This window comes from Pomacea canaliculata, linkage group LG7 (genome assembly GCF_003073045.1).
Source record: "Pomacea canaliculata isolate SZHN2017 linkage group LG7, ASM307304v1, whole genome shotgun sequence".
Lineage (NCBI taxonomy): Eukaryota > Metazoa > Mollusca > Gastropoda > Architaenioglossa > Ampullariidae > Pomacea > Pomacea canaliculata.
In genome coordinates, this window is record NC_037596.1 from 709,351 (window position 1) to 729,862 (window position 20,512).

A 20,512-nucleotide genomic window follows, 5' to 3' on the forward strand; every position below is an offset into this window, starting at 1 on the left:
ACTTTTATTGAAATTCTTAGGAAATGCTTGATGTTACTGATTTTCTGGGCGATACAACCTTCCAAGATCAAGCTTTTGGACTCTTTTAATAGATTTTTGTTGAGGTTCATCTGTATTCTTATTACAAATGGTTCCACCGTGGTATGGTTAACGTTTTTTTGTGGTTTACTGAAGAATTAATGGTGGTTCATCAATTATGAAAATAAGACAAAACACCTATATTTGCTGCGCCACCTGCATTGTTTCTTGTCTACATTAATCTCAGAGATTATGAAAAAGAAAAAAAATGTGTTCCACAGGATGGCTTTGTAATTATCCTGGTATTTGTCGTGAACCGGAGATAGATGGTAACAAAAAGTATTACACAAACCTACATGTCAGACGTTTTGTATTCACTTAAAGAGGAAAGTTGAGGTTAGTGTCCGGGTGTGTTTTACTAAATGCATGTGCTCTCACAAACCTGAGTCTCTATTCAGTGTACAGAGTATGTCATTGTAAATGTCTATATCTTTTCCTGTTCGTAAATGTGATGTTTGGACAGCAACACAGCAGCACCGTGTGGTCACCCAAGTACAGAGCAGGCTCTGGTCCTATTCTGTTCAGTGGCCTGCGGTGTGTGGGGAACGAAACCAGCCTGGCGCAGTGTAGACACTCGTGGCTCTACAGACAGGACTGTGAACACTGGGAGGATGTCGGCGTCGCGTGCAGCCTTAGTATGGAGACCAATGATAATTAAACATTTACAGCTAATCGACCATTTAATCTAACTTATTAAAAAATTAATAATGGTGTTGTGAACAATAATTTTATTTAGTTTTTAATTACTGCTCTTTAATGGATAAGACTAGAAGTACGTTCCTTGCTGTTTAAGACAAATAACATACTATATTCGATGTCCGGTGTCTCTATTCTTGTTTTCACATTTTTCAACAACTTACAAAAATTTTATTAAAAAGTAATTGATGTGTTATATATAATTGTAGCATGCTGATTACACTGGTGATATTTAAAACAGCTAGCTTATCTTATTTATAACTTGCAATTTCATTGAAGACTATAAACAGTCAGGGCTTTAAGTGATGTTACTATTCGAGTGTTGCTGGTGGTAATGTCGCTTTAATTTTGACTTTCTCCTGTTAGAAACATCACTTTCTCTCTGTAAGAGCAAAAGCCGCCCATGATATTCAAACTGTTATTCCCTTTGTTTTGATATTGTTTGGGATGAAAACATTAAATGGGAAAGTGTTAACCGTCACACGATATATATATAATGAACCAGATTTACCATCATGTTTTCGGGGGGGGGGGGGGGGGGGGATGAGATTGAAATTGACTCAGGCCGGGGAAAGTGAAAGAAGAAGACTTGCCTGAGTCACGACATGTAAATGTCTCTAGATGAGATGACATAGTAGACCAGGGTAGTGTCCATCCACTCGACCCCTTGTGGATTGACTTCTACTAGACGAGATTTTGATTGTATTGGTTGAATGAGCTGGAGCCCTTCTGGATGAGGAAGACTCTCCTTACCGGACCAGTCCCTGATCGCCTTCAGTCCAACACCCCGCAGCACTTTGTAAAGATTCACTGTAAAGACACATTTTGACAGTGTGGTTACATTGCTATCCCCAGTGTCTCTATGTAGATAATCTTAGGCGAAGTCTTTTTTGTTTTGTTTGCTATTTTTGTGGGCAACATGGATTCCCACCTAGTATTTGATGTTGCCTCATGTAACAAATGTGAAATGATGAGTTTCAAACGTATGGGGATTGACTAGACGTATGTTGCAGTGTACAGATCGTCATGATAGACTTGTGGAAGGATTTGGGAAAAAAAGCAAAATAGAAAGATTAGAAAAAATAAGAAAAGTGGGCAACTAATAAAAAAGGAACTGTGATGATATGACTTAAAGTGTATATCCCTTTACTACCTATATTCCAGGAAGACAGCGACGACAGAGACACATATTTATGTAGGTCTGAAGCACAAGCCCGAATACTCAACTGGCCGAGAGAGATGAGGCCCCTGTACTTAGCCTCTTATTCTCAAAGAAAGCATTAAATGTGTACTACGTATTTGGTATCAAAGAAGAAATCAGTTTTGACATGATAAAGAAGAAACCACTATTAAATTTTCTGCGTACAGAAGAATACAAAGCATAATTTAGAATTGTGCGGCCTCAAGCTACAGATTCCATGAATGCCTTTTTTAAAAAAAGAATGTCCAACGTAGGGGAAATATAGGTTTCCCGTACACAGATACAGGAGGATTATGAACACTTCAGAGATCTGATACTAAAAGAACAATATTATCAGAACATGCCAAAATAACTTATCCGTCTACCTGCGAAAGAGGAGCCTACCCAGAGTAGAAAAAGTTTAGTAACAGTTTGTGGAAGGCAAGGAATGTCCCGATCAAGTTGTCGCAGAAAACAGCAAACAATTCCAGATAAACAGAACCATAAGCCTTAATAAATATTCACCTATGCTTAATGTTATACAGAACAGCATCAGTATGTCCAAGAGGAGGTGCTACCAGAAGAGTAGAAGCTTACATTTGCAGGCGTATGTCAGTAACACCGCTTATCACAGGTGCTAGAAGCTCGTCTCGACCAACAGACTTATCTTACTATAGGTTGAGGGCTGCAGCCTACGATCTGCAAGCGATGTATATCTTTTATTAGTTACTGACAAAGATCTGCAAGACCTTACAAATGTGACTGTGACAGGTCAAACGAATATCTAATAGATATCAGCACTGAAAAAAACTACGTAAATGTCGTACAGCTTGAATGGTAAGTAGCTTTAAATACTTGTAATCCTCCTTCTCCAAGGACGGCAGCTACACACCTATGTTCCCTTCAACAGCGGTGATGGCTAGACTGGATAGGATCTGGCATTGCCATAAAGTTAACTATCATGTACATTGTACAAACTGTATAATTCCAAGGTAATACCAATCCTGTTCTACGAATTTACCACATGGTGTCGGTTTACCGAAACGGAAAAAATTTCAAGGTTTCAAAAAAAAAAACTTCTGTGGCTATTATTTTTGAGTCCGTACGCCAACATTGTTGTCTTGGCTTCTTACCTGTAAATAATTTTCATTCTCATGAACTTTCTCTTTTTTTTTTTTTTGGACTATTTTAATCCGCACTTTGCTGTAGAAGGAAGGTTGTTTGTGTCTAACAATAATAATTGTTATTCTTCTTTTTCACCCGTATTTTTTCTTTTAAGCCCATTGTTTACGTGATATTTATACCTCCATAATTGTTTAATATGCTGTTGATTGGTATTTGTTTATTGTGTGCAATAAAAAGGTTGATTAGCCTGCTGCTCAGTGACGTATGTGTAATGCAGACAATGAGACTCGTAAATTTAACATCTACATTAATAATAAGTGTTTCACTTATCTGCGACAACAATGATGATGACGACGATGATCATGGCAATAAAATTTAAATGTAAACATCTATCATGGGCGGCTGTAGGCTTGTTGCGGGTCAGGGCAGAGAAACAACTGGCGGCCCTTCGTTCTTCTGTTTTATATTCAATATACACTGGCGTGGCGGCCCTCTGTAGCTGTACAGTGTGTTCATGCTAAAGGCCGCCATTGAATGTATCAAGTAAACATGTTTTACATGGCTAGATTAATAATAAAACATTTGTGCATATATACATAACATGAGCACGATGTTACTAGCTCAGCTTAAGAAAAGAGGAAGAAATATGTAGCTATCTGTTAATCATGCAACATGACACTTTTTCACAGCGTGTTCCTTTGTATTTACGACAAAGATGTAATTAACTTATTATAGGAAAATGTTTGTATTTTCAATCTTAGCTCAGCAGTTAAGAGCTCGTGTGGTCGGTGGCACAGCAGAGGCGGGACGTCTGGAAATCTTTCACGATGGAACTTGGAACACAGCGTGTCGTTATGGTTTTGGACAGAAAGAAGCTTTGGTAGCCTGCAGGATGTTAGGATTCAACAGGTATGTGTAGTCTAACGCAATTATTAAACACGTTTCACTCACAATTTGTTCGTATTTTTTTGTTACACAATTGATCGAATAAATCATCATTAAACAGGAAAAGAAAACCAGTGTACTCTAGTAATCTAAAGTGTGTTTAGTTCAAAGGTATTTAACGTTTACTATTGCCTCTGATGGAAAAATGTCTTTTTCTACCAGTGAGATTAGTGGATTGTCTATAAGTAAAGCAAACACCAGCTACTGACCATTAGTGGATGAAGTAAACTTTTTTTAGTTATGCAAAATTTGATGACAATGTCACAAGTTTACAATAGAAGTAAAAATTAAAATATTTTTTTTTCTGCCTTAAATTGATTTTAAAGATATTATGTGCCATAGCACCTTTAGACAAAATTTCTTTCTGCCACCTGTTTATTGACATTCTCATTAAACACTTAATGCTGCTGATTTTCTGGGCGATCCAGCTTTACAAGATCACTCTTTAGGACACTTGAAATGGATTTTAGTTGGGTACTTTTCTACAGCCTTATAACAAATGGACACTATTGTATGGGTAAAGTGTTTTGGTATTTAAAGAATTGGGAGTGGTTGAACAATTACGAAAACAAGAGAAAAACTCTTTCGTTCGCTGCAATACCTGGATTATTTCCTGTGTACTTTAATCTTGGTGATTTTACAAAGGACAGAAAAAAAATGTGTTGCACAGGGTGGCTTTGTAATATTCCTGGTATTTGTCATGAACATCAGTTAGATGGTTATAAAAAAGTATTGCACAAACCTAAATAACTGCTTGTCAGAGGTTTCATGTTTTACCTACCAAGTGTCGCATAACGGTCCCCGGCTTCGCAGGATGCATTCTCGCAACCACTCGCTCGGCCACAGACGCCGCACGACGGTCCAGTCAAACCACAGCTGATTGCAGACCTCACAACACTTGAGAAAATTTGAGAAGTTCAAATCAAAGAAATTGCTTCACTCACAAAAATAATACTAATAAAATATCTTACTCGCACATGAACACCCACATTTAAAGCAAGAAAACAAAACTGCCCTAGGCACGGGCGAGACACAAAGAAAATGAAAACAAAAGGTGAGACCGCAGCACTGTGGGTTGCTCTGTGAAGCTAGTCTGTAAGTTTATCAAGTTTTTCGCTGAGTACAGCTTGCCCTCTGGCACTGCGAGGTGCTCCAGCGAAGATCCCCTTCCTCTTGTCCAGGCACAGCTCCCCGGGGGTGCGAAACCCGAGCATCCCGTTGGTCACGTGGACGCCTCCTGGCAGCTACGCAGGAAGGTTTGGCCGCATCCGGGCACAGCAGGGTCACGTGTCCACGCGCTGACAGGCTGATGAGGCCGCAAGGTAGGCGGATGGACAGTTGGGACCTTTGACGTAGTAGCGGGGGTAGATGAAGAAGTAGAGGGAAACTGGAAATGAAGACGGAGAAACAGAGAGAGAAGAAGAATACTACGAGCCTATAGTGAGAGCAGTTAAGACAGTTCTTCATTATCAGGTGGCTCCCACTAAGCTTCCCCAAGTTTTGCTCTTAGCAAATGTTTCTAAACATGTCTTTTTTCTCAAAACCATCAACCCTAAACTCCAAACTAAAAAGCTCAGGGACCTGGACCTAACGTCTTACACTCTAAAACTGACCAACATAATCACTAACACAAAACACAGTTACTCCCTCTCACCGTCACTTCCACTCACCAATCAGGGCCACAACGAACTAGAAAAATGCGGAACCCAAAAAATGCTCACAGGGCACGTGATGAGACAGTCAGTATATCAGCAGGAATATAAATGACGACTGACAGGGCCCCGGGGTGACACCGTCCGTTGCTGGAGAACGACTGGGAAGACTCCTAGTTAATGTACAGATATGTTTCACTACATGTTAATAAGTTCCTCACTTACTTTTTTTCAGAGGAGTAAGAACTCATTTTCTCACTCTGTCCTGAATTAAAACAAAATATTATTTTTACTTATTGCCTTCATATCTATATATATATATATATATAATTATCGAAATTCGTGTTAATCACTTGGATGATTGAAATATCTGAAAATTCAAATAGTCAAGAATTTCAAGTCAGAGAAACTGAGACCCAAACTCTGAGGAAAAATTGAAACAGTGTCACCCTCAGAAGTATTGAAAATATACGCAACAAAGATGTGGCTTGGCTGACCAGTGGAAACAGATCCAGACAAGAGGATGATATGAAGGGTGCCACAGGTGCGGTGCTAAAACCAGTTCCAACCTGCCAAGCTAGAGAGCAGGTAGGGAGAGGTTCCAGATAAGTAGATGGAGGAAAGTGCAGACAGCAAAATAATTAAGAAGGAAATCAGGCAATATTTATCAAGAGGACTAAAGTCAAAAGCAGCGACAACAACAACACCGCCAGCAAAGGCCACATGTAATGAAGTAAGATTCCTTCGATGTAAAGGATGTGTGTGCGCACGCGAGAGTGTATGCAAATGTTTTTACAAGCCTGAGTCTCTATTTAGTGTAAAGCTTATGTTTATTTTTCAGTGTCTATGTCTTTTGTTGTTGGTTTCAGTACAACAGCAGTAGCCGTGGGGTCATCCAGGTACGGAGCAGGCTCTGGTCTTATTCTGTTCAGTGACCTGTGGTGTGTGGGGGACGAAACCAGCCTGGCGCAGTGTCAACACCGGGGGCTCTACAGACACAACTGTGGACACTCGGAGGATGTCGGCGTCATGTGCAACATTAGTAAGTAGACCAGTAATAATTAAATATTTACTGCTACTCCAGGATTTAATTTATATTCTTAAAAACTAATTTATGGTTTTGATGAGAATAGTTCTATTTAGCTTTTAATAAAAATATGGCTAAAAATCAAGTATGTTGGAGAGTGTTTTAGACAATTATTATTATTATTATTGCTATGATAGCTATTATCATTATTCGACTTTGCAACAACTTGCAAAAAGTATATCAGAAAGTAATTGGTACGTTTCTATATAACTGAAATATTCTGATTACACTAGTGAAATTAAATAAGACTAAGCTTGTCGACTTTCAAGTTGCGAACTATTTCCTTTATTGAAGACTGTAAGCAGTAAGGATATAAAGTAATATTGCTGTTCGACTGTTAATGTTGATAATGACCCTGAAATCTGAACTTCCTTCTGTAAGAAACACTACTTTCCCACCGTAAGTACCAACAAAACCCGACCATGATATTCCGACTGCTCTTGCCTTTGTAATAATATTCAGTGACTGAGATGTCTTGATGAAACGTTTCCTTGTTCATCTCCAGCAATGACCAGGCTGTGGCTTTGTGTTTTTCGGATTATTTGAAACCTTTTGCGACATGGACAGAAAGTGTGTGTGTGTGTTGAATGTCTGGGAGAATGGATGAGATGGGAAAGTGTTAATCGTGGTACAAAGTATAAGGTCAACCCGGTTCAGGAGTAGATTTTTGTAGGGAAGGAGGTAGAAAATTTAGCCAGACCCGGACTACTGAAGGTATAGGCATGCTTGATGTCACGTGTCAGCCATGCTTCTATGCCTGTATGTGTCTCTCAGCGCTGGGGGACACTGGTAATAGAAATGTTGACAGCAGACGACGTGTGACGTCATAGTCCACGCTATTTATATACGGTTCGCTAGTTAAGGTCAAGGACTTTTATCCACTGACTGTAGCAACGCCTGACGTCATGACCATGCTACGTCACGGAACTTCTGCTTGATGCTGAGTCTGCTGCTTGTTGTAACAATGGGGGTGCACTGTTCCTTTCCCCTCCCAACCCTGTCCGCCTCTTTGAGGCCAAAAGCCTTCACGCATTGTAGCATCACGTGGGTGTTGTGGGCGCTGGCCATTGGTTCCGGCCTTTGGGAGACAATGTAGTGAGCACCAAAGAGCGTAGCGTCCCTCGGGACATCTTCCTAAGACGCTGAGAGGAGAGGGTGGCTTAGAGCAGTGGTTCTAAAAGTGTGGTCCGCGGACCACTAGTGGTCCGTGGGGATAAGTCAGATGGTCCGCGGCTGACAGTCGTCATGTGTCAGCAAAGTGATGTTTAAAGTGATGCATTCCTCCTATTAACATTTTAATTACAAAGAACGAGGTATACGTAGTTTTAGGTCAATTTATTACTAGACTACTGTCACAGAAGGACATTTAGTTTTGAATTGTAATTAAACAAATGCGGCAATTTAAATTTGAAATTCATAGTACATACTGATTTTTAGCCCTTGGTGGTCCACCATATTTTTTACTTAAGTAGAGTGGTCCGCGGTCCGAAATACTTTGAGAACCACTGCACTAAGCCACCCCACTTAGGTCCTTTCATTCTTCCTTTCCTGTCTCTTTCTCATCTCACGGACAACTATGAAGTAACATCACACCACCTTCTTTGTCCAGTCTTCTAGTCTGATCGGACAAGGGCTTTCAATCGTTCGTTTCTTTCTCATCTTACAGACGAACTAACAAGTAAAACCGAACTGACTACATGTTTGCTGATTAAAAATAGTAGAAAAGTGGTTTTCTACAAGAACACAGAAATGTCAAAGATTGGCTTTTTAAAATTAAATCTTTTTCGAGAATTTGCTGTCAGATTTGTTTAATAACTTATAAGTAAGAACTACTTTTTGTCAAGAAAAAGTACGTCTATTTTTCAATTGCAGGCGTGCATCATACACACATGGATGCTTGCATGCCTCCCAAATCAGACCTTCACTTATGAGTAGGGCATTTCAAACACTCGTGTAATAGGTTGTATGGAATGCACACTGATGGAGACAAGAAATCTGTAGCACCTTGCTCTGGTCTTAGTTTGCTGTGTGGTCTAAAACTCAAGCTATCACAGCTTCCAGCATCTAGAATCCAGTCACTAACAATGCAAAGTTGTAAATCATGGTGTCAGGGCAGCTCCCCAAACACAGTCCAATGATCAACACTGCGTGGTGTCTAGCATAAGATTTGCTGAAAGCAAGAGAAGTATATAGACTGTAGGTCTTAGTCATTATCTCTTAATTATCTCTTAATTATCTCTTAATAACCAATTTCAAATATTCTGTCAATGAAGCATAACAACAAGCTATCCATTCAATTTGTAGACAAACAGATGCACTCTTTGATAATAACAATAAACATTACAATGTGACAACTAAATTAAGCGTAATACACCAATCAAACATAAATTTAATAATTAATAAGAAAGTTAAATATTCACGAGCACGAGTCACAACAGTAAGTACAAGACTATAGGCCATCAGTGTCAGTTAATAGATATGCTAAAAACTTCAAATGATGTTTGTCTGCTAAAGACTTTCATACTCTTATTAACTAAGAACGCGTTCGTGACATTAGCTAAGTTCCTTCGGGTTTAAAGTTCGTAAGTGTAAACAATATTGAGCATAAAACTGTTGTCATAACCAAAGAGAAACTCGCGTAGCAAACTCAAGTCAGTGTTGTTGTCCCTGATCTCAGCTGCAGTGTTTTCAATGCATGTGTGGAACCTCTTCCAAAGTAGGATTGAAGAAAGAAAGGTGAGCTTGGTATTAGTGGAATGTGGTCCATTCAGTCGTAGCGGTCTTCACTGACCACTGACCAGGCCCCATCCATCAACCCGCCCCTCCGCCCCCTCCGGCCTTTTCTTCCCCGCTGGTTAGCTGGTCACTTCAAGTTCGCCCTGTAATAATGGGTTTTGCTGTACTACATCACTACATGAACTCAGAAACACGGTGGTGAAGTCAACCTACAAGCAGAGGAAAAGGTGTCCCGCTAATGTCATTCTGTGAAAATGATCTTTTTCCCTAACACGTTTTCATCACTTAAAAACAAAAAGCAGGCTATTTTTTCACCCCCCCCCCCTTCCATGACTGCGTCACCATCCCCTTTGGTGTCCACTTGAGGATTAATGAGTTGCTAAATGGCTCAGGACTTCACAAACTTCAAGACACATGTGCATAAACAATAACCCGCCTCAACACAATATCCTATCGGCGAAACATAGTTATTGATTCATTAAATGTTTACAACCCGGTGCCTTTCCCGATCAACCCCACTTAAATAACTCTTAATCTTAATTCTTAATCCTTATCTCCACTCTTAATCTCAATTCTTCTCATGTAGTTTATAATCGCACCAGCAGTCATTTAGTACTTTACTCACAGTTCTGTTCGTCCACAGACAGTCCCTATATTTTCTTAGCGACAAGATGGGCATGGTACGCACGGTACACACAGTCTACACCAGACCTGGGCAAAGGCCGGCCCGCCTCCTGTCTCTGACCGGCCCGCCCGCTGGCCCGTCGACCAGTAATGGGTAAAACTGAGTTAACTATATTAGTCCGGCCCTCTAAAACCATCCCACTTTCTCATGCGGCCCATTTGGAAAATTAATTGCCCACATCTGGTCTAGACACTGCTAGGTGCTTCACCGCAGGCGACAAGATCAGATCGAGATCTTTTCATTTCTACCTGGAGTATGTCCCGTTTTTTTGTTGGTTTTTTTTATTATTTATTTTTTACGTGTCAGTGTACGCGTAATGGTATTTCTTCATTGTTTTCCTTCTCCTTTTCTCATTTTATCTATATTTTTATTAATCTTCACATTTTTACCATCCATTTCGTCTTTGTTATGGTCTATGTTCATCAAAGGTTCCATAGGTACGTCGTGTCCTGCCTCCGGCTGATCGAGTGGATGTGTGTTCGTACCGGCTGTCTGAGCGGTTGGGAGCGTGCATCCCGCTACGCTGGGGACAATTATGTACAAGCTGTTTTATTCCCTAGTAGTACTGATCCTGCTCTGCGGATGTGACACGTGGTGTCTTTTTGCCGAAACAAAAAAGAGAATCCACTTTGTTTACTCGATATAAATTTCTCTTCAACTATTTTCACTATGCTATGTATTAATATTTCTTAGAAAATGGAAAAGTCCATAAGCCTGCTACTCAGTGCCACATGCTTCAAGCAGATGATGAGACTCAAGAATACAACATCTGCATTAATATTAAGTGTTTGATTTATCGGCGACAACGACAAAGTGGAGGCTGATGATGACGATGATGATCACGGCAATACAACGACTTTAGCCCAAACGTGTATCAGGGCGGCTGTAGACTCGTTGCCGGTCAGGGCAGACAAACAACTGGAAACAACTTCGTTCTTCTGTTTTATATTCAATATACACTGGCGGGCGGCCCTCTACTGGTGCACAGTGTGTACATGCTAAAGGCTGCCCTTGGGTCTATCATGTAGCCATGATTTTCACGCATTTAATAATAAATAAAACATTTGTACATAATAACGCAAAGACAATAACACTAGCACAGCTGAAGAAAATAGGAATAAAGATGTATCTATCTGTTAAATATGCAACATAACACTTTTTCACAGCATGCTCCTACTTTTTTACGACAAAGATGTAACTAACTTATTAATGTAAAATATTTGTATTTTACTTATTAGTTCAAGAGTTAACAGCTCGTGTGGTCGGTGGCACAGTGGAGGCGGGACGTCTGGAAATCTTTTACGATGGAACTTGGAACACAGTGTGTCGCATAGGTTTTGGACCGAAAGAAGCTTTGGTAGCCTGCAGGATGTTAGGATTCAACAGGTAGGTGTAGTCTAATGCAATCATTAAACACATTTAACTCACACTGATTTTTGTTTCATTTACACGTTTGGTCTAATATATCATTATTAAACATAAAAGTAGTCACGTAGCCTAATGATCTAGAGCGTGTTAAGTTTAAAGCTATTTAAGTTTCACCATTTCTCTCAATGGAAAAGTCTTTTTCAACCAATCGCAGCTCGTGCCTGAATTGTTTATATGTAAACTAAACACCGTCTACAGACAATAAGTGTTTGAATTTATTTTTATGCTGGTGACGCGAATTTTTATGACAACGACGACAGTTTGCAATGTAAGTAGATATCAGAATTAATTTTTTGTTTCTCAAAAATGTATTTTTAAGATGATGTGTCCCATTCCACGATTCCAAGACAAAATACTTTCTGTTCCTAATATATGTCCGTTAACTGCAGTTAGATGGTTAGAAAAAGGTGTCCCACAAACCTAGCTACCTGGCTGTCAGACGTTTCAGTTTTACTTACCGAGTGTCGCCTCGCAACCGCTTAAACTGCCACACAAACACACATACACACGACCACTCGCTCGGCTAGAGACGGCTCAGGTCGTTCCTGTCAGACTGCAGCTGAGCGCAGACCTCACAAAACTAACAAAAACAAAATGAACGGTACAAAATGTATTACACCCACAAAATATTACTAAAAACTATTTTCACCCACACGCACAACAATTAAAACACGAAAAAAAAAAGCTACCCTTTGCACAAGCGAGAGACAAAGAACAAAACAAAAGGGGACACAACACCGGCACACACAACGGTGTGGCTCTGTGAAGCAAGTCTGTAAGATTATCAAGTTTTCGCTGACTGCAGCTTCCCCTCTGACCCTGTGTGGGGGCCTGCTCAAAGGTTCGCATCCTCGCAGCTACGCAGGAAGGTTTGGCCGCACCCGGGGACAGCAGGGTCACGTGTCCACGCACTGAGAGGCTGATGACGCCGCAGGGTAGGCGTGTGGACAGTTGGGAACTCTGACGTAGTGCCGGGCGTAGATAAGATAAGATAATACTTTATTTACCCCACAATGCAATTCAGTTGCAGCTCGATTAAAATTCGACAAAACAGGCTTTTACATTCGTGTCTCATTCATTCTCACAGCCCCATTCAAAAGTCGCACGGCTGAAACAACAACAGACAGCTGCAGTCTGTTTGTCCTGCATGTAGGCATACAAAATCGGGGGCCCGAAGCCGGCGGACAGTTTCTTTCGACAGAGCATGCCTGTCATCACGAAGGATGGCAGACACCTTCAGAAGAGTTCGCCTATTATACAGAGCCTGAAGAGAACTGTGAGTTGACCCAATGGCTTTGGAGCAGGTGGGCCACACGATGTAGGCTGCTCTTGTCCTTCACCGATAAACTGTTGTAGAAACAAATGAACGAGAAGAACAGTACGCTCTCTATGTGCGATTTGTAAAAAAGCTGAAGAATTTGGTGGCAGACAGAAAAAGACTTCAGCTTCTGGAGAAGGAAAAGGCGCTGGTGAGTCTTCTTCAAGACATGTTGAGTGTTGACATCCCAGCAAAGTCGCCTATCGAAGATTGTGCCCAGGTATTACAAAAGTCGTCGAGTCTAATGGAACCGAGCCTCTGCGGCTTCATTACCTTATTCACCAACAAAATGTCTGTGGCACGATGTTGAATCTGGACCATGTGATGAAGATTGTGGTCAGCACTGTAAATTTCATCAGATCACAGGCGTTGAACCACAGAACTTTAAGGGAATTTTTGACAGAAATAGAATGTGAATATGAAGACGTTCTCTTTCAAGGTGAAATCTGCTGGTTAAGCCGAGGAAAGGTACTAAAACGGTTTTTTGATTTGAGACATGAGATGGAAATTTTTATGACTGAGAAATCAAAGCAAGTGCCTCAGCTGAACGACCCCTCGTGGCTGTGGGATTTGGCGATTTTATGCGACATCACGTGACATCTGACATCTGAACTCAAAACCAAAGTACAAGGGAAAGACAAGTTGATTTCGCATGTGTATGCGGACATAACAGCATTCCAAGCGAAATTACTACTCTTCATTCAGCAGGCGGGAAGGATGGAGCTTGTCCACTTCCCAACGTGTACATCTCTACGTCAGGATCAGCAGCAACAGATGTCTTTCCCCAAAGCAAGAATGATACAACTTCTGGGGCTCTTGAAGGATAATTTAAATGAAAGATTTAAGGATTTTCGTGATTTGAAGAATGAAATACTTCTCTTCGAAAATCCATTTGCGGCAGATGTGTCAAGTGCCCCGACAGACCTGCAACTGGAACTGATTGACTTGCAAAGCCAGACATCCCTACTTCACAAATTTCGAGCGATGCAGACAATTGCTTTCTACGCAGTGTTGCCTGCAGAAACTTTTCCAAATCTCCGAAAACAAGAGTTAAGGATGATCACGATGTTTACAAGTACTTATGTGTGTGAACAAACGTTTTCAGTGATGAAACTGGCGAAACCCGTCAGACGTCATCGCCTCGCGGACGAACATTTCGATTCAGTGCTCAGACTTGGTGTTTCTACGATGGTCAGAAACTATAGAAGAAGGAAGACGGTTGAAGTATGATCAGTGTGTGGTAAAAGTTTTGGACAAAAAAAGAAGCTTTGGTAGCCTGCAGAATGTTAGGATTCTTCTTCTTCTTCTTCGTCGTTCACTCAAATGGACACGCCTGCCTCCTGCACGAATGATGCTGTGCGCCGCAGGTCCTCCAGGCTGCCGTGTAGCTTCCTCAATACTGGCGTCTCATCAGTCCAAATGCGGTGCCTGAGTTCTTCGTGCATAGGACATTCTTGCAGTAGATGTGCTGTTGTCTGACTGCCTGTCTGGCACGGGCACTGGTCTGTCTGGCCGATCCGGAGCTTGGTGTAAAGGTGGTAATTGAGACGGTTGTGGCCTGTCCTCAGCCTGAAAATAATGACCTGCTCAGCTCTTGTAAGCAGGTAGTACGGGTCGTTTCGGTTGAAACGTGGTTAGGATTCAACAGGTAGGTGTAGTCTAACGCAAAAAGCCCCTCTGATTGCTGATCTGGTTAAGTGTAAAGATATTCAAGGTTTACTGTTGCCTCTGATGGGAAAAATACTTGTTCAACCAGTGACAAATTTAACCATTCAAGACAAGAAAGTGTCGTCACACCATCGAACATAGTCGGGATAAGCGCCCCTACGATCATGTTCACTATCATACAAAAGAGACAGCAAGGCAGTATCATCAAATTTTACATGAAAGCTCCTAACTGTAGTGCTTCTACAACTGTCAGTATACAGTATGGACAGAAGGGGAACAAGCAGCAGCCTTAAGGGGAACCTGTACAAGTGACCAGAGGATCTGAGAGAATACCGTAAACATAAATTTTCTATTGTCTGTTTGTTGAAAAGTCCATGATCCAGGGAGTTGGTTATACAGATGAAAGTGTGAAAGTAGACTCTCCGCCAACAATTGAGGTTGCACAGTGTTAAGAGAACCTTAGCATGAGCTCTGTGGTTTACCAGAAGTTTTTTTCCAGACTTTTTACTATAAGCAACTTAGCATCATGGACACATCTTTTAGCTCTGTAGGAAAACTACATCGGGTCAAGATGTGGATCAACAGCAGTCATAACCTCGCTCTTTACAATTTTCTGAACTTATTTCATTATGAGGAAGGTAAGAGCGTGTGGTCTGAAGTCGTTGGGTTGATTGGGCCTAGTCATCTCTAGGTAAAGGCACAATGAGCTAAAGTTTCCTAATAGCAGCAATGTGACCAGAATCCACAGACAGCTGGAACAGATGTTGTAAAACTCCACTAGGTTGTTTGGCACAGTCACTAAGGGTGCCGCCACAGATTCCGTCTTGACCCGGAAGCCGTGTTAACATTTACTGACCTCAAGAGATGTTTGACTGAGGACTGAATAATCACTAACTCATGTTCAGGGACCAGAGACTTTTTAATGTCAAGAAGTTGATGTTTCTCAAAGCAGGAATGACAAGAATGAAGCAGGTTGGAATGATCTCATCAGCTGTAGTGCTATCGGTTGTTTAAGAGCGGTTTACTTGCGACTGACAGAGACATGTTCTCAATACCATGCAAGGTTGGACTGAGATCGCCACTACTGAACTGCAACCCAACTTTATCTTTGTATTTTCTCTTTGCTTCCCTAATGGCATCACGCACCCCTTTCGTGTGCTGCTCCGGTAGAAAACATTCGCTTCTTATTGTTCAATAGATACTTTCGTTCCTTCACTACCCAGGTTTTATTAATTGGGAGCGTCCAGGCAAATGGCGTCTAGTTTGTGTATCACATGGGGCATCAGGTGAGCGGCGATCTCAGCGTTGGCACGTGAGCGCATTTACATAATTGTGCAAAACAACCGAAGATATTTCCAGGGGAGGTAGTAAGGATGGAGGAAAATGGACACCACCCTAACATCAAAGTCGTTTCCTGACCCAACGTGTTGCAGTACCGTTTATTATCTACACAAACACATTCCTCCACCAATGGATTTGTTGGTGATAGTAAGACATCTGCCCATGCCAATGGGAAGACCAAACTCGATGACATATAAATCAGCAAGTAGCGTCTCTGAACTTTACTTTTACACTCGTCAGGACCTTATTTTAATGTGTCTTTGATGTCTATCCGATATGTATATATGAACTTTCATGCTTGTTGTATGTGTGATGTGTAGTAACAGTACTGGAGCAGCTGTCAGCCCAGTCAGATACGGTCCAGGTGCAGGTTCCGTTCTCCTTAAGGACGTGGAATGTCAGGGAACAGAATCCAGTCTGGTGCAGTGCCAGATCGGACTTCTTTATCCCAGCAGCTGTGGCCACGAGCAGGACGTTGGTATCATCTGTAACATCAGTAAGGACGAGAAAATGTTCCTCCAACACTTTTTTGTACTTTCTCTTTTTTTTTTCTTTTTTTTTTTTTTTTGCCGTTTTTGCAAACGTCTGCTTACTCGAGCATTAGAACACTAGTAGTTATAGGCAGATTGAGAAAAATCCTGATGGGTATTTGTATTTAAAGATGTCTCAGCAGTAGAGGCTATACCACAGGTTATATCTCTCACGTGTCCACATGTTTACGAACAGGTAACCACTTTCAGCCGCGTGTACAAAAACAACCGACATCGCAGTTGTGCAACATATTCAATTATTATTAATACAAATAAAGTGACATTAGGTTAACCACGTTAGAATCCGACCAAAGACATTGAATACTGGTACAGTTCACAAATGAGCAATATCAGATATTTCTACATATATATATATATGAATAATCGAAAGTGCGGTTCGTTCCTGGCTAACAGTCCACGATATCATAATCCAGTAAGTCCCCTGGACTTAATCAACTCAGCCTCGCGCTAACAATGGCAGTGACACTCGGCTACCTGCCTTTGGGTTTCTGAAGGTAGACGACAGGTACACCGTTTGGGAAGCAACACATCCCTCATTAAAACCACTTTCACCACAATTACCACAGACACCACTATCTACACACATAGCACTGATGATTTCTTCGGCCGCTGCTTTGCTCCCATTCCCCTGTCACTGGTCAGCTGCGGCGATCAGTTGAACCACGGCAATGATCCTTTGATTGTTCTCAGCCGATGATACAATTGTATTAAGCTGGAAAGTTGGTACACAGTCATAAGGATAAGCCTCTAATTACTTTTAATCTCTTTATCACCCTATTATTTCTGAAAATGTGTCCTCAACGTCTATTTTCTTTTTCTACACTCGTATGTTTGCCGTAGATAGAAGTGTGTCAAGAACAGAGAAATACATAAGTGCCTTTGTCAACAGATTGTTTTCAATGTGTGATTGAATAATTTGATTTCAATGTGTGATTAATACCAGAAACTCATCGTTTTAAAGTCGTAAAATGTGATCTACTATTAATTAGTTCTGTGATGAACGAAAGCGGTTCATGTTAATGTGTAGTTATTGTGTTTCTTGTAAGTTTTTCCTTGAGGTACAGTCAAATCTCCCTACTATGCCACCCCACTACTATGCCACTCTCGGTATTATGCCACTTTTGCTCGGTCCCGACTATAAATTCAATGTAAAAAAAAATTTACTATGCCACCCCAGACTCTCGCTACTATGCCACTTTTTTGTGACTGTTAAAAGACACAAGTTGTAAAATTCCGCGCAGTGCTCGATTATTATACTCTATGGTAGTGTGGGACATGGCAGTTAGGTGGATGGAACATAGCACGCACACAGGGAGGGTGGAGGCTGGCGATGGGGGGTGGTGGTCGCTGGCCGGGTGACAGTCACGTGACAGAGGGAGAGCGGGAGGGGATCGACTAACGACATGATGCAGGTGTGCGGATGTGGTTGGGAGGGGTGGAGGATGAAGAGGTGAGGGGGAGAATGAGAGGAGACAACTAGCGCCAGCACCCGATTCTTGAGAGCTTTGTACTGACGGATAACTTGAACAAAAAAAGCCGTTTTTACAACCCTCGCTACTATGCCACTTTTGCTCGGTCCCGGTAGGTGGCATAGTAGCGAGGTTTGACTGTAGTTCTAATATCAAAGATAGAGTGTCCCAACGGGTGTTTTTGATTACTGTTTGGGCGGTTTTGTGACAGGGCATAAAAAAGAAGTCACAGTGCGAGGGCAGTCTTCCACAATTTACAGTCTGTCCTCAGAAGACAAAAATGCAGGCACGCTTCATAAAATCCTTTTCTTTTTATATTGCAAACGCAGCACACACCTTAATTTGTAAGCATAACTTCAAAATAGTAAAACATAATTATTAGTGTTATTATATTGTTACAAACTCTTCAGCTTGGGAAGATTGGGGGACCTGGTCAGCATGCAGCGCCACCTGTGGAGATGGAACTATGTCAAGGCAGCGCACGTGCAGCGTCACTCAAGGCGCATGTCCAGGGGAGGCTACACAGACCGACACGTGTAACGTCACAGCGTGCTGTGGTAACGTCACAGTTCTTATCGTTGTCGTTAAGGCATCCAAGCAATGTCACACAAACATTTTACTGTGAAGACGAGTTGCTTTATCTAGAAACATTCAATAATTATGTTCTTACTTCAACCTCTTACAGATATCAGCTTTGTATATGAATACGCTTATTTTGTGACAGTCTATTGTCTCTGTATAGGTGACGTGTGTTACCGGACCGTCCAGACAAGATTACGAAATTTATTAGTGACCCTCACGTGCATACAAACAATACCAAGGGTACAGTCAGCGCACTTCCTCGCCGAGTTATGTGGTGAGATTACGAATCCACCTTGTGTCCAGTATTGGCAACACAATCCTGGCAAGCCAGTCTTTCTGACTTGAACATGACTATCAGGAGTCGCGCTTACTAAAAGTAGATCGGTTTGCGGCAAATTCGCACAAATATGCGTACTTTGACTGCCTTGACATTTAACAAAATAACAACTGCTCTTCGCGAGAAACAAATAATTTTACATGATTAACCTGCTGTGGTTGACTTTTTAGAACGCTTACTCAAGTCACGTGGTGCTGGTCGATGTTAACCGCACCTGTTTCCTATCCGGGCATTAATTTATTTCACGATCCATAATCTGTTCCCACATTGTGAGACTCCGTGCGCAGACGTTCACGTTATAAACCACGTGACACATTGTCTTTGTGTGATGTTCATTGTTGTACGTGTTGTACGTGTTGTTAAGATCTGGGAACACCTGCACAATTCTTGTTTTTATTATAAAGAGCTCCATAAAAGGAAAGCCTTTAGTGACATTTTAGTGGCGGTTAATTATGGCTGAGGGAAAATGTGGGTGAAGGGAAGACGATGGGTGAATGTCAGAGGTAATTACGAGAGTGTAACTGACAAACGCCAAACATGTAACACTGCTGTTATCAGCTAACAGGATTAGTATTTGTAAAAAAAGTAACTTTTTTTATTAATTCAAGGCATTAGTATTTTAAGTATGTTTCAGGTTTTTTACTAAAAACTATGGCTTTTTTTAATAAAACAGAAATACAGAAACTCCCAAAGTAAATAACGCTATTTATTAAATAGAATACAATGTGTACTACTGTCCACTCTATCACATTATAATACACATTTATTCTGAGCAAAATGAAAAAATCTATTTATCAAATAGAATCGTCTTTAATTACAACAGCATTCCTATAAGCTTCCACTATTTCTTTCAAACTTCTACTTTTACTTTCCTTGTCACGACGCTGACATAAAAGACTGTAATTTTATTATTTTGTCTCGTGTGTCGTCAACTCTCAAGTATTAGCAATGTTCAATGTTCTTGCCAGACTGTTTTCTCCCCAGTTTTCTTTTGGTCAGCAGGAGAGGGAGGAGGTGCTTTGGACTCAACAGTGTGACAGTCTAAACATCCACTGGTGGGCTGCCTTCATTTCCCTTAAAACTGACAACAGGAAATAAATTAGACTTTTAAGAAATGACTATTTAAGTAAACATCAAAATGCAAAATTGGAATTAGATTTTTGTGTTTTGATTACATTTTTTATTTTTCTGTGTGTGCTTTTATGTGTGTGCGCTTGCGTGCTTGATAGTGCTTTTGTCTGTGTTTTTCAGTCTCTGTACCTGTTGCACTTTCTTTGGTGGAATAGAAAGTTAGACATGAGATTGAAAAGCAGTAGAGCAAAAAAAAAATTTTTTAAGCATTTTGTCGTTATCATTAGTGATATAACTTAGTAAATATTCGCTGGGTGTCAACAATAATCAAAATACCGTTCCCTTTGCAATATAGAATAATAAAATGAAATGGAAGCAAGTGGACATTTGGAAAACAAAATAGTTATTTACATTAAAAATCTTCATATATATACAGTATATATATTTTTAAGACATAAAAACCCCACAGAACTAGGAGCGAAGAAGAAAGAGAACGCCAATAACTCACTGAGAAGTTCTTCATTAAATACTTTCGTTGCTTACAGAATATTGATGTAAAGGTC

At 40.8% G+C, this 20,512-nt stretch overlaps 1 protein-coding gene across 1 annotated transcript; it reads left to right on the forward strand.

Annotated features, from left to right (window-relative positions):
- Positions 1-543: 543 nt before the first annotated feature.
- On the forward strand, positions 544-20,414 carry LOC112569489 (scavenger receptor cysteine-rich type 1 protein M130-like). The gene is made up of 6 exons (XM_025247297.1): positions 544-713; positions 3,841-3,988; positions 6,546-6,718; positions 11,423-11,570; positions 16,260-16,435; positions 18,370-20,414. Exons 2-6 carry the CDS (start codon positions 3,972-3,974, stop codon positions 18,582-18,584), a joined length of 729 nt encoding a protein of 242 aa, XP_025103082.1. The 5' UTR covers positions 544-713; positions 3,841-3,971; the 3' UTR covers positions 18,585-20,414.
- The last annotated feature ends 98 nt before the right edge of the window (positions 20,415-20,512 follow it).